This window comes from Bos taurus, chromosome 10 (assembly GCF_002263795.3).
Source record: "Bos taurus isolate L1 Dominette 01449 registration number 42190680 breed Hereford chromosome 10, ARS-UCD2.0, whole genome shotgun sequence".
Taxonomy (NCBI): domain Eukaryota; kingdom Metazoa; phylum Chordata; class Mammalia; order Artiodactyla; family Bovidae; genus Bos; species Bos taurus.
Window position 1 is genome coordinate 18827297 of NC_037337.1, and position 16086 is coordinate 18843382.

General features: G+C 35.9%; 1 protein-coding gene across 1 annotated transcript in view; it reads right to left on the reverse strand.

Annotated features, from left to right (window-relative positions):
* MYO9A (myosin IXA) overlaps nucleotides 1–16086 on the reverse strand; it is a 388889-nt gene that overhangs the window by 154639 nt on the left and 218164 nt on the right. Inside the window, 3 exon segments of the mRNA XM_024997927.2 lie at nucleotides 1517–1633; nucleotides 5888–5977; nucleotides 15549–15675. Coding sequence (XP_024853695.1) covers nucleotides 1517–1633; nucleotides 5888–5977; nucleotides 15549–15675 — 334 coding nt within the window.

Sequence of the window (16086 nt, forward strand, 5' to 3'; positions counted from 1 at the left end):
CCTTCTCCAATGCATGAAAGTGAAAAGAGAAAGTGAAGTCGCTCAGTCGTGTCTGACTCTTAGCGACCCCAAGGACTGCAGCCTACCAGGCTCCTCCGCCCATGGTATTTTCCAGGCAAGAGTACTGGAGTGGGGTGCCATTGCCTTCTCCGATTGACTAATTCTAAGCCCTTACAAAAAGCAGTGAAAATAATGATCTTCAAAAGAAATCAATTTGGTAAATTAGATTAAAATTGAAATCAATTTCCTACTAGTGGACTTAAGGCATGACATGATCATATAAGAGCAATTGTATTAATAAATTTAAGATGGTAGGATTAAGTAGACATTAAGTAGACAAAGATGACATTGCTATTTGGCCTGAAAAGGTAGACTATTTCATAAAAGTTGTTGGAAAATAAAAATGGATTTGAAAAGATTAAAGGTAAATATCTAAAATCTACCATGTTTATAAATTCCAACAGGGGAAAAAACATAAACATAATTGTGAACACAAACATGAACATCGAAAATTAAATTCTGAAAGGATGAGAATAAACATTCATATTTTATAAACTTGGCCTAGACGAGCCCTTCCTATATAAGAAAAATCAACAAATAAAACCTAGGGCAATAAAGTAAAATAATGACAGATTTAACTGGGGACAAACCTTTAAAATATATAGGCTTAAAAACATAATACAAACAAATCTTAAAAGTTAAGAGAAAATATTTGCACTATATATCAGAAACTTTGTCTCTGCAATATCCAAAATGACTTGTAATAAAATGACAAATAAGATAAAAATAGCAAAAATATATAAAGAAATAATAAAGAAAAGAAATAGAGAAAACATGAGAAGATACTTGACTTTCATCTAACACTGAAACGATTCGTAATCCCCCTTATCAGATTAGCAAGATGAAAATACTGATAATATTCAAATGAGTTAAGTTACAGGGAAACAGGCACTTTCATTCATCACTAACAAGGTGTTGTCTTTTTTGAAAAGCCACTTAGCAGTAGCAACCAAACTTTTTAAATATATATGTATCCTTAAGTCCAACAATTTGAGGATTTTATCCTAGAGAAATTGGCACAAAGAATATCTGTTACATAATCATTTATAACAATAAAAAATGTATTTGAATGGGGTAATTTATGCTACATATGCATATTATATAGTTACAATATTAAAAATAATGAGGTCCAGATATATATCAAGACATAGCTAGGTTAAAAAAACACAAATTAGAAACAATGCAGGCAGCATGATCCTATTTTTACATTTAAAAGCAATTCTGTACAGGTACATCTACAGGAACGTAAGGACATAGAGTAAAAGCTCTGACACACAGAAAGAACGGTTTCCCTGAATAGGGTCACAGAAACAGTAGTAAGGAGAAAAATAGCAGGAAATACTATAAGGTGATACTTATTGCTATATATAATTCTGTGTTTTTAAATGTCATGTATTAACCATTTTATTAAAACAGCTTTTCAGGAAAACTATATTAGAGTCCAACATATGTCTACCTTGGTATTTTGCTCCAAATCTTTACTATTCATAAGTGCATGATTAATCCGAAAAACGATCCAGTCAAACAGGGCACTATATAAAGACTTAGCCATAGAGTTCCTCACTGTCACAGCCTAGGGGGAAAAAAAAAGTTAGGAATCCAAGTGAAATTGGCAACAATCTGGAAAAAAAAAAAAAAAAAGCTTATTATCTTGAAATAGAAATTAATTTTTATCTCAATATAAATAATTTATAATTGAAGTTTTCTATATATACTCATTAATTTAATCAAACTCAGGAAATCCAGGGTAAAACTGCCATGAAAGATTAAAAAAGCAGAATGTAGGTCACTCAATTCATAATAGTTTTACTAAAAATTGGGGTATATATTTCATCTAGTAAAGAAAGTAGAATAAGAAGTTTATTAACAAATGAACTTTGCCAGTTAAAGTGAGGAAGAATATTCCAGGCATAGGAATAAACCTGTTAGCAAACAGCTTCAGTTATCTGTGGAATCCTAGTCAGACACTTGAAACAATAGTAATATCACCACAATTACATTCCTAGTTGTCTTCAGCCTGTCATCCACAGTAACATCTAGAACTTCTTCCTCCCCAAACACTAACAATTCTTTCATTATGGAGTTATTGTGATTTGTTTTTTCCCCTCACCTCAAGCTTTCCCCAGTTTATGGAAACTCTGTATCTATACTCAGTTTTTGTGAAAACCCAAAACTGATCTAAAAAATGAAGAATATTAAAGAAAATTCAACTTTTGGAAGGCACTACAACCTAAAAAGAGGGTTGGGGAAGCACATGTCTTAGACAATTGAATACTATCACTTAAAAAAACAGATCCTAATAATTTACATATTTATTATTTAGGGACTTATTTTGATGTTTATATATTAGAGTAAGCACAGAGCATTGATTAAGAGCTGGACTATATTCCAATTTCAGTTTCTTACTTATTCTAACAATTTGAGATTTGTCAACTTGCTGAAACTCTTAGGCTACAATCTTTTCTTACAACTGTAAAATGGAGACAATACTACAACTGACTACATATAAATGATGAATGAATTTCTGAATTTAAGTGAAAAAAAAAGCTTCAAGTTGCTAGAACACACTATAACCTACATAGAAAAAGAGAAAACAGGTATCAAATTCTCTGTCCAACAATTAAAACTTGAAAATAATTGGAAAATGTTTAGAAGTTCTGAGAGAAAAAATAATGTGGACCTAAAATTCTATTCTTAGGCAAGTGATGAACCAAGTATCTTTAAAATATCAAGAAAATCAATAGCAGAATATACAGAGAGAATAATCATTCTATGCTTCTAAGGGGTGGTTGGGGGGAATATGGGATTAAGAAAATCTGATTAAATTCAGCAAAAGCAAAATATTTTAAAACATAGAATAAGAAAACATGCTAGTTGCCATAATCAATATAAATGAGCTGAATTTTTCATTAAAGGACAACTTTTCATATCAAATTAAAAGATTCAGAGAAAATTCAAATATATGAATATGCTTTTTTGCACCATAATTCCCAATATTATACTTTTAGCCTCTTTTCTCTGAAATGCAGTCTTGTCATAGCTTGACCTCAAACAGCTCTCTGCTGCTGCTGCCAAGTCGCTTCAGTTGTGTCCAACTCTGTGCGACCCTAGAGACAGCAGCCCATCAGGCTCCCCAGTCCCTGGGATTCTCCAGGCAAGAACACTGGAGTGGGTTGCCATTTCCTTCTCCAATGCATGAAAGTGAAAAGTGAAAGTGAAGTCGCTCAGTCGTGTACGACTCTTAGCCCAAATACCAATTAATTATTTTCCCACTCAAACAAGATCTTGTTTAGTGTTTCCTGTCTCACTGAATGTTACCAATATTCTTATAGTTGTAGGTACCACAAAATCAGGATTCATGCCTGATGTCTCCTTCTTCCTCCCTGATTCCCACTAAGAACTCATTGCCAAATCTTGTTGACTTAATCTTCTAAATTTTTAAATACACCCATTTCTCCCTATCAGAATGTCACCTTTCTAGATACAGCAGCAAGCATCTTTCTTCTCAGGAGTAGTAACTACTACAGCCTCCAAACTCATCTTTGCACATTTACTCTTGCCCTCTGTGTTAGAATCCTAAGATGGTTCCCAAGACTCCCATCACTGAGTATACATGCTCTCTAAATCCCCTCCCTCTCTAAATCCCCTCACAATTAGTGACAAAAAGACTGTAAAGATGATGGATTTCACTCCTATAACTATCTTATGTTATATGACAATGGTGAAGGGATTTTAAATATATAATTATGGCCCCAAATCAGCTGAAATTTTTAGTCAACCCAAGAGATACTGTCCCAGGTAGAGGTGGCTTACTAGGGAGTGAGCGCGTGCATCAGAGGTTCTCATGTTGGACCTGAAGAAGTAAACTGCTGTGTTGTGTACAGGACCACATGATAGGAAATGCCAAGTACACTCCAGCTGCTGAGAATGGCCCCTGACAGCAAACAAGAAATTATGGACCTCAGTCCTACAAGAAAGTGAATCCTGCCAACAAATTGTGAACCTGAAAGAGGATGTTGAGTCAGATTAAAGAAGAGCCACCAAGAATATCTTGACTTCAGCCTGGTAAAACCCTGAGCAGAGGACCCAGCTAACCCAGCCCCAGATCCACAGAAACTTTCTGATAATAACTTTGTGTTGTATTAAGTCACTAAAGCTTGTTACACAGCTACAGGAAACTAACACACTCTCCTCCAACTGATTGTTCACATTGCTGTCAGATTGTCCTAAAAAAAAAAAAAAAAAAAACCTCTAAGGCAACTTTTTTGCTTAAAACACTTCTTTCCATTGCTCTTCAGATACAATACTAAAATCCTTAAGGACTGCTCTTCATTTTACCCATAATGCCTAGTACAATTCTAGGCACAAAAAGCTTTTTCAAATATTTACTAAATAAATAAATATACCAAACAAACATGCTCAGTCCCTCAATCGTGTCTGACTCTTTGCAGCCCCAAGGGATGCAGCCCACAGGCTCCTCTGCCCATGGATTCTTCCAGGCAAGAATACTGGACTGAGGTACCATTTCCTACTCCAGTGGATCTTCCAGACCAAACAAACATAAACCAAAATAAAACAGGGGCAACAAAAATAATCTCAGAAAGCTGAATTTAAAGTTAAAAGATCAAATAACATAACAAATATTTAATCATCAAAAAAGTTGAGAAAGAAAATATAAAAGCATTGATTTATGTAAAAGAAGAGCAAAACTCTTAAATGGTTTGACTTTTTCTGTGGTCTACAAAGGTGCTCTCAAAGTTGGCAACTATAAAATATGACATAAGATACCTGAATAATGAAGAAACATGGACTTACAGGTACAATCAGGAGAGACCCAAAAAATATGGGATAAATGGATCAACGTCTGCCTAGAAAGCATTCTCTACACTTAAATTACTATTTTCCCACCTCTGTGTCTTCTAGTCTCATATTCTTATCCTATCTTTATAATAATCATCACTATGATTTCTCATCATTTTTGTAAAATTTCACCATAAAGTAGTAGACCTTTCAATAATTTTCCTACTCCTATATACTACCAATATTCTTGGGCTTCCCTTGTGGCTGAGTTGGTAAAGAATCCACCTGCAATGTGGGAGACCTGGGTATGATCCCTGGGAAGGGAAGATCCCCTGGAGGAGGGAAAGGCTACCCACTTCAGTATTCTGGCCTGGAGAATTCCATGGACTGCATAGTCCATGGGGTCACAAAGAGTCGGACACAACTGAGCGACTTTCACTTCACTTCACTTTCATATACTTGAGTGGTAAAACAGTAATATTGGCTCCCTGTAGCAATAAAACTTTAATGGAAGCCTTACTATACAGATGATATTTAAAGCCATGGGACTGAGTGAGACAACTGAGATAAAAAGTATACAGAAGGAAAGACAAAGACTGTCCTATGGAACCCCATCCTTTATCAACAGAATCAGGAAGAAGAAAAAAAAAACAAACAAAAAGAACTGCAAAGGAGTGGGCAACAATGAAAAAGTAACCCAAGAGTATGATGTGCCAGGAGATATGATGCGCTCAAGAAGGAAAAACCATTTGTGTCAAATACTGCTACCTACCTATATAAATCAATTGAAAATTAAAAATGGTGATGAGATTAAGATCATTAGAGAAAAATGTAAGCATACTGTTTTAAGTCACATTCAACTTTAAAAGTTTCCAAGTTGATAGAAAATTCATAATCAAGTTTCAAGAGCCCAGAAAATATTTCAATCAACACTACTGTCATTTTCATTCTATTAAGAGCAAGAATATAAACCTAAACTTCAAAAAGCACTTAGAGCTCCCTGATTTCAAAGAAAATCTATTCATACCTCTGCCAATTTGTATGGTAAAATAAGCTTTTCTCCCACTGTCACAGTCTTCCTTGTAACTAATGCTTCGAATAGCATCTCTTCTTTAACCTATAAAGCAGAAAAGTAAATTCAATATAAGATTTATAACAATGGTTGAATTACTTATTGAAATGTCAAACAGAAAAAAATAATGAGAAAAGCAAATATGCAATAGAGAAAAAACAAAAAGACAATACACTGGGCAATTTAATTTCTGGTCAAAGTGGAATTTAAGTGTCCCACTCACCCTTCTTCCCCACAGAAAAGACACAAAGGGTAAATAAGACAGTTTAGTCTTTTTAAAGTTTTCTTTCTGATCATAATAGAAACATGTTTCACTGTGCAGAGTATGAAAAATATACATTAGCACAAAAAATATTTTAAGACAGTCAGTCATAATCCCACAACCCAGATACAAGGACTAAAAAACGACAATACTTTTTTTTCTTAATTCTTATTTATTAACTAAATTTATCTGGCTGCACCAAGTCTAAGTTGTGGCATATGGGATCTGAGCTCCCTGACCAGTAATCAAAGCCAGGTCACCTGCTTTGGGAGCGTGGAGTCTTAGCCACTGGACCACCAGGGACAGCACAACAATACTTCTTGAATTCCAAGAACATTGCAATGGATAGTTACTGATGTTTCAGATGTTTATTCTCACTTACAGATGTTAAACTTCAAAATAAAGCTGATGCTTCCTTTATTCTTACTCTCTCTACCGAAGCCAAAATAATCATGAATTTCTCATGTATCACTTCAGTTCATGTTTTTATACTTATAAAACAATAGTGAGTCATTACCCTGCCACCAGCAAACTCATGACAAGTCAATCATGTTTTAAAATAAGATTACACCATAAAGAAAATAAACCTTCTTTTGGAGCATCCATTGCTGAATCTTCAAATTCCAAACAACAGAAACATATTGAGGCAAATTAACTTCAAAGATGAATAGCCAAAGTTTAAATATAAAAACCTCAACCTTTCAGATATATTTTAAATATTTCAAGAATCAAATTATCAATAATGCAGATTACATAAGCTGAATAGCCAAAGTTTAAATATAAAAACCTCAACCTTTCAGATATATTTAAAATATTTCAAGAATCAAATTATCAATGCAGATTACACAAAATGACAAAACTAAGAAAAAACATATAAAAAAAAAAACTGTAATATTCTGAGGAGTATTTCTTCATGCAAGCAATTATTATTAAAACTGAACATCGGAAAATGAATGACCTATGCAACAGATGTAAGATGTTTTTAAAGGAACAAACAAATGTAAATTGCCAACAACATGGGCAAAGGTGACTTCCATAACCTTATATAAATTGGTATAATCACTATCGACAGTAATATGTCAGTAACAATAAAGCTCAATATGTGTATATACCATAGACAAGATTTTTCCCCTTGAATTATATCCTAGAATAATTCTCACACATGTTAACAAGGATACATGTACAAGGCCTATCATACTACTATCTATAAATGGAAAATTACAAATAACCTCACTCCCCACTAAAAAAGAAAAATTATGTTTTATTCATATAAGAGAATTTTATACAACAGCTCAAAGAAGAATCTACAATATATAAGCCAACACTGAAAAATCTTAAAAAAAAAAAATTAAGTCAAAAAGTCAAGTTTTAGAATGATACATACAGTATAACACATATAAAGTGTGAAAACATTCAGAACAAAACTATATATTCTTCATGGACACATCTACCTATTTTGAAAATATAAAAATAAGAATGGGAATGATAAAAACTAAATTCAACTAGTGGAGGTGATGGAATTTCAGCTGAGCTATTTCAAGTCCTAAAAGATGATGCTGTTAAAGTGCAACACTCAATGTGCCGGCAAATTTGGAAAACTCAGCAGTGGCCACAGGACTGGAAAAGGTCAGTTTTCATTCCAATCCCAAAGAAAGGCAAAGCCAAAAAATGTTCAAACTATGATACAGTTGTGCTCATTTCACATGCTAGCAAGGTAATGCTCAAAATCCTTCAAGCTAGGTTTCAACAGTATGTGAACCAAGAAATTCCAGCTGTACAAGCTGGATTTAGAAAACACAGAGGAACCAGAGAGCAAATTGCCAACATCTACTGGATCATAGAAAAAGCAAGAAATTACAGAAAAAACATCTACTTCATTGACTACACTAAAGCCTTTGACTACACTGATTACAACAAACTGGAAAATTAAGACCTTAAAGAGATGGAAATACCTGCCTTCTGTGTGCAGGTCAAGAAGAAACCGTTAGAACTGGACACAGAACAATGGACTGGCTCAAAATTAGGAAAGGAGTACGTCAAGGCTGTATAGGGTCACCCTGTTTATTTAACTTATATAGACAGTACATCATGCAAAATGCCAAGCTGGATGAAGCACAAGCTAGAATCAAGATTGCCAGGAGAAATGTCAATAACCTCAGATATGCAGATGATACTACCCTAAGGGCAGAAAGCGAAGAGGAACTAAAGAGCCTCTTTATGAAAGTAAAAGAGGAGAGTGAAAGAGCTGGCTTAAAACTCAACATTCAAAAAAATAAGATCATGACATTTGGTCCAACCACTTCATGGTAAATAGATAGGGAAAAAATTGAAACAGTGACAGATTTTATTTTCTTGGGCTTCGAAATCACTGCAACAGTGACTGCGGTCATGAAATTACAAGATCTTGCTCCTTGGGAGAAAGTTTTGATGAACTTAGATAGCGTATTAAAAAGCAGGGACATCACTTTGCTGACAAAGGTCTGTATAGCCAAAGCTATGGTTTTTCCATTAGTCATGTACGGACATGAGAGTTAGACTATAAAGAAGGCCGAGCACCAAAGAGTCGATGCTTTCAAACCGTGGTGCTGGAGAAGATGCTTGTAAGTCCCTTGGACAGCAAGGAGATCAAATCAGTCAATCCTAAAGGAAATCAACCCTGAATATTCAGAAGAATTGATGCTTTTGAACTGTGATGTTGGAGAAGACTCTTGAGAGTCCCTTGGACTGCAAGGAGATACAACCAGTCCATCCTAAAGGAGACCAGTCCTGGGTGTTCATTGGAGGGACTGATGTTGATGCTGAAACTCCAATATTTTGGCCACCTGATGCAGAGAACTGACTCATTTGAAAAGACCCTGATGCTGGGAAAGATGGAGGGTGGGAGGAGAAGGGGATGACAGAGGATGAGATAGTTAGATGGCATTGCCAACACAATGGACATAGGTTTGGGTGGACTCTGGAAGTTGGTGATGGACAGGAAAGCCTGGAGTGCTGCAGTTCATGGGGTCGCAAATAGTCAGGCATGACTGAGTGACTGAACTGAACTGATTCATTGGAAGGACTGATGCTGAAGCTGAAACTCCAATACTTTAGCTACCTGATGAGCAGAGCCGACTCACTGGAAAAGACCCTGATGCTGGGAAACATTGAGGGCAGGAGGAGAAGGGGACGACAGAGGATGAAATGGTTGGATGGCATCACCCACTCAATGGACATGAGTTTGAGCAAACTCTGGGAGATAGAGAAGGATAGGGAGGCCTGGCGTGCTGTAGTCCATGGGGTGGCAGAGTTGGACATGACTGAGCAACTGAACAACAACAACAAATTCAAGGCAGAAGGTACAAACTTCAAGATACAATATAAAGGTCACACGTCATGGGAATGGAACGCACAACATGGTAACAACAGTTAATAAAAATTGTATTCCATATTTAAAAGTTGCTAAAAAAGGTCTTAGAAATCCAAATCACAAGAAAACAAACTTTTTGTAACTATGTATCCTGAAAGATGTTGATTAGACTTACTATGATCATTTTGAAATATATTGTATTTTGTATATTTGAAATATATTGTATTATGTTTAACAGCTGGAACTACTGTTGTATCTCAATTATAACTCAATGAAAAACAAGAAATTGTAGGGAAATCATTAAAAAAAAAAGAAAATCTCAACACTGACTATATAGCTGAGACTAAAAACCAACTTATTTATTTTTAGATGTTTTAATAACATTGTGAATTTTTAAAAAAAATTTTGGGAGTATAGATGATTTGTAGTGTTGTGTCAGTTTCGAGTGTGCGGAAAGGTGAATCCATTGTAAATATACGTGCATGCCTGCTCAGTTGTGTCTGACACTTTGCAACTCCATGGACTGCAGCCCATCAGTTCCTCTGTCCATGGAATTTTTCAGGCAAGAATACTGGAGTGGGTTGCCATTTCTGACTCTAAGGGATCTTCCCAACTGGGTGATCAAAACCGCGTCTTCTGCACTGGCAGACAGATTCTTTACCACTGTGCCACATGCAAAGCCATATTTTTATATATATATTCACCTTTTTTTTAAAGATTCTTTTCCCATACAGGCCATCACAGAGTACTGAGTAGGGTTCCCTGTGCTATACAGTAATTTCCTAATTATTATGAATATTTTTACAAACATAGCCCTTAGCTTTTAGATAACTGGGATTTTATTTTAGAATTTGTTTTAAAAGAATTGGGAAGGAACAGAGGTGAAGATACAGATGAAAAGAGACAGGCCACATTAATAAGTGGTGAAGCTTAACAATGGGTACTTGGGGATCTCTCCACTTTTGACCGCATTTAAAATTTCAATTAATAAAAACTTGGAAAAAAACTAAATTCATAGTAGTATTTATACTTCTGCTGGGCAAAGTACACAGTAGACTTCAATTACATGTAATATTTTATTATTTGGATAATATTTTGAGTCTACAGGTATTTATTTTAACTTTTTCATATATATTCTAAAAAATATTTCATAATTTAACAGAAAAGAGAAAATATGATAAAAATATAAATCAATACATAACAGGTATATAAGAAATGAAAGACAAATTATGTATCAGAAGAAAACATGAGTAGAAAGAACATTAAGAAACATGAATAGAAAGCTAACATCATAGAGAAAAATAATTTAAACATTAACAAAGTATTCACAATGAATACAAAAGTAGTAAGCTTTAAACATTTAATCAACAAATTATTTCTCAGAAAAACACAAATCATCAAAATTAACTCAAACCAGATTTTAAAATCCTGAAAAATCAGTCAACATAAAACTAATTGGAGGAACATTAAATACCATTGGTCATAGGGTTGATATTATTCATATCTTTAACAAACATATTATTCTTGCTAATGATTCTTCTATTAAATGCAGAAAAAAGATTTTAAAGAATGAAAAACTACCCAATTCATTTTAAGGAGCTGATTTAATGCTGGCACTAAAACTTGACAATGATCATACACAAGTCTACACACATAACATAATCACATAAAATACACTTATCTTATTTGGAATTAATAAGCAACCTAAGAAAATATTACTGAATTCAAATTTTAATCAGCTACCTTTATAATTTTCCAAATAGTCTTTAAATTTTATTGGACTTCCCTGGTGGCAGTGGTTAAGAATCTGCCTGTCAATGCAGGGGACATGGGTTCGACCTCTAGTCTGGGAAGACCCCACATGCCATGAAGCAGCTAAGCCCACGTGCTACAACTACTGAGCCTGTCTGTGCTCTAGAGCCTGAGAGCTGCAACTACTGAAGCCTGCTAGAGCCCAAGCTCCACAAGAGAAGCCATCGCAATGAGAAGCCAGTGCACTACAATGAAGAGAGAAGCCCCCTCTCACCACAACTAGAGAAAACCCAAATGCAGCAATGAAGACCCAGTGCAGAATAAATAAACTTCATGGGGGAATTCCCTGGCAGTCCAGTGGTCTGGACCCAGTGGTTTCACTGCCAAGGGCCAAGGTTCAATCCCTAGTTGGGAAGCTAAAATCCCACAAGCCTTAGGGACAAAAAAACTTTTTAAACAAAATAATGATAAATAAAAATAAGGTCTAACTATAGGCAGGACACTCTGGTAGGTGTTGTCAGATCTTGTCTAGCTCCTTAACTTTGAAGATATATCTTCTTTCTACTTATTATTAAAACTTCATTCCTCAAACCACTCCAAATTATAAAGAGGAACCACTCCAAATAAGAAGGAATTTAAGAAGCTTGAATTCAAAAGGTGAGATTTGCTATCAAATCACACTTAGTTGTTAGTCTAACTTTAACACTGGTAAGCCCAGTTTTCAGAATTGGATTCCCGCCCCCCACTCCTTTTTTTTACAAACACCTGAGTTCCTCTTTAAATTTCCTAAATTGCTCTCATTAGTCTCTCACCAAAAAAGAAATATTTCACTCGGACCAGAAGCCTTGGTACTTGCTGAATGCCTAAACTTCTAAGAAAGATTACGAGCCACAGTGCTCTGTATCACCACAATATGAAATGAACGACTAAAATATCGCCTGGAAGTCCTGTCTGAAAGATCTATTTTCTGACCCTCATGACCTTCAAAATTACAGCTTTCAGATACCACACTCCACATTCTGGAACTCCTTTCTAATGAGTGAGTCTAGTTCCAATTCAAAGTACTCCCTCCTGCCTCTTCTACCAGGCTAACTCATTCCATCAAAGTTAATAAACAAACAGCAAGGTATGTACAAAATAATAAAACATTGTAAGCTTAGATAAATAAGCACATCCACAGATCTCAAAGAACACTGCCACTACCTTATAATGGACACAAACTGGTAAACAATTAACTATGTTACAAAGCCAATAGTGAATTATGCTAAGGAGAAGCAAATTGTTCTATGCTGATGCAATCTGTTTAAACCATTTAATACAGTTAAAACAGATGAAGCAGTATATGAATCAAGATTTGAAAAATAAGTGATATTTTAACAGGAAAAACAAAAGGTTACTAATATGTATGGATGTAAGAGTTGGACTGTGAAGAAGGCTGAATGCCAAAGAATTGATGCTTTTCAACTGTGGTGTTGGAGAAGACTCCTGAGAGTCCCTTGGACTGCAAGGAGATCCAACCAGTCCATTCTAAAGGAGATCAGCCCTGGGATTTCTTTGGAGGGAATGATGCTGAAGCTGAAACTCCAGTACTTTGGCCACCTCATGCGAAGAGTTGACTCATTGGAAAAGACTCTGATGCTGGGAGGGATTGGGGGCAGGAGGAGAAGGGGACGACAGAGGATGAGATGGCTGGATGGCATCACTGACTCGACGGACATTGAGTCTGGGTGAACTCCGGGAGTTGGTGATGGACAGGGAGGCCTGGCGTGCTGCGATTCATGGGGTCGCAAAGAGTCGGACACAACTGAGCGACTGAACTGAACTGAACTGATTATTAAAAAAAAAAAAAAAATTGGAAATAATTAACATGGTCTTCAATAGGTGGGCTTCCCTAATAGCTCTGCTGGTAAAGAATCCGCCTGCAATGCAGGAGACCCCTGTTCGATTCCTGGGTGGGGAAGATCTGCTGGAGAAGGGATAGGCTACCCACTCCAGTGTTCTTGGGCTTCCCTTGTGGCTCAGCTGGTAAAGAATCTGCCTGCAATGCAGGAGACCTGAGTTCGATCCCTGGGTTGGGAAGCTCACCTGGAGAAGGGAAAGGCTACTCACTCCAGTATTCTGGCCTGGAGAATTTCATGGACTGTAAAGTCTATGGGGTCGCAAAGAGTCAGACACGACTGAGCGACTTTCACTTTCACTTTCAATAGGTGAATGGACAGGCAAACTGTGACACATGCACATTATGGAATAATATTCAGCAATAAAGAGAAATGAGCTATCAAGCTAGGAAAAGACACTGGATGAATCTTAAATGTATACTGCTAAGTGAAACAATTAAGTCTGAAAACATGATATATTAATACTATATGAATCTATGTTACATTGTGAAAAAAGCAAACCTACAAAGCTAGTAAAAACATCAGTATTTTGTAGGGAGGGGTTGAATAGGTGACACACATGGAAGTTTCAGGGCTGTGAAACTAAACTCTTTTGTAAGACACTGTAGTGGAGGATACACAACATTATGCACTTGGCACAATCCATGCATATACACATACCTAATCCATGAATCTTACGGTACATAAATTTTTAGCAAATCATTTACGATGCTGGAGGAATCTCAGGAAAGAATGCAGGCCACGACACGGAAACTATTTGACAAATATATGGAACAACCTCAGTGAAGAGGGAAGAAGGAAAACGTACTGACCTAAATAATCTTGGAAAGGAACGGTTACCCAATCTATTATTCTTTTCTGGAGACTCCCACGGACAGAGGAGCCTGGCAAGCCACAGTCCATGAGGTTGCAAAGAGTCGGACATGACTAAGCAACTAACACACACACACAGTTGACTTACAATGTTTCAGGTATACAGCAAAGTGATTCAGTTTTATTTATATATATAAATACATATCCTTTTTCAAATTCCTTTCCATTATAGGTTATTATAAAATACTGAATACAGTTCCCTGTGCTATGCAGTAGGTCCTTATTGTTTATCTATTTTACATATAGTAGTATGTATCAGGTAATCCCAAATTCCTAATTCATCCCTCCCTCCCATTTTCCTTTATAGGTAACCATAAATTTGTTTTCTACGTCTATGAGAGTATTCCTATTTTGTAACTAAATTCATTTGTATCATATGAGAGTCCCTTTGATAGCAAGGAGATTAAACCAGTCAATCTTAGGGGAAATCAAACCAGTCAATCTTAAGGGAAATCAACCCTGAATACTTGTTGGAAGGACTGATGTTGAAGCTGAAATTCCAGTACTCTGGTCATCTGTTGCAAACAGCTGACTCATTGCAAAAGTCCCTGATGCTGGGAAAGATTGAGAGCAAGAGAAGAGGGTGTCAGAAGATGAGATGATGGCTGGATGGCATCACTTCAAAAGGCATGAATTGGGCACACTTCAGGAGATGGTGAAGGACAGAGAGGCCTGGGGTGCTGGCCAAGAGGTCAAAAAGAGTTGGACATCTGAACGACTGAACAACAACATCATATTTTTATATTTCACATATAAGTGATACCATATACTATCCCTCCATCAGTTGCATAGTTTGGAAATATTTTCTCCTATTCCGTAGGTTGTCTTTCCATTTGTTTATAGTTTCCTTTGTTGTGTAGATCATGTTTATATAGACAGTCACATAAAAATATTTGGAGATATGTGAATATACTCAAGGTGAGTTTATACATACATATTTCCTGTTCTATCAGAGGAGAGGACCCATTAAAAACTATACCCGTTTTAAGATGAGCAGTTAGGTGAGAAGACATGAGGAATCATAAGTCCAGGAAGAAAGAGTAAGGTAATGGGGAACTTAATGTGGGAAGAAACGTCATAGGACATGAAGACATTTGACTCCTATTTAGCTATGAAGAAAGAAAAAGTAGTACTCTTTTCTCCACCCATCTGGACACCCCATCTTCCAACAAAATAATGTGACCAACATCCTACTATGTAGGAGAAAATTTACGAAGACCTAGAACATGATATAGTAGAGAGTGAAATATTCATCCTATTCAGTAAATTTAGGAGTTACAGATATCTGGGACAAAGGGAAGCAGGGGAGAAAACCCAAATCTTCTAAACAGTCTGGCACACATAAGAGAAATAATTCCAATTTCCGGAGTAACACTATTAATTAAAAGTATTAACCCATTAATACATACAAAATAGTTACACAAAATAAAAACTGAAAAGTTACCAGTATTTGAAATGAAAACTGAGAATGTAATCACTCACTTCTAATAACTCTGAGACAACAGGCAGAACTTCAGGATTACAGATATCTATGGAGTCATCCCGGTATGTCTTCTTTTTATAACAGATATTACCCAAATGTAGTATTGCTGAGAGAAGGGAGAAAATCCTGTGAAAATAAAACCATAAATTACAGCTTGCTTATGTGACTTCTCTTAAGCTTATTTCACTCTAAAATTCTAATGAAGCAAATTAACCAGTACAAATACAGAGTATTCAGTCTTCAGATAAATAAGAAATATGAGGATAATAATCATAACTACAATTTCTTGAGTGTTTACCATGTCGGGCACTGTGCAAAGTGCTTTATATAAATCCACTTTAAGAACTGTATCTACATCAGATATACAGATACAGTTGTTTGAAGGGGACTTTTTTCTTTTTGTTTTAAATTTTGTTTATTTATTTTTGACTGTACAGGGTCTTCATTGCTGCACAGGCTTTTCTCTAGTAGTGGTATGCAAGCTTCTCATTGTGCTGTCTTCTCCTGTCACAGAGCTCGGGCTCTAGAGACTGCAGG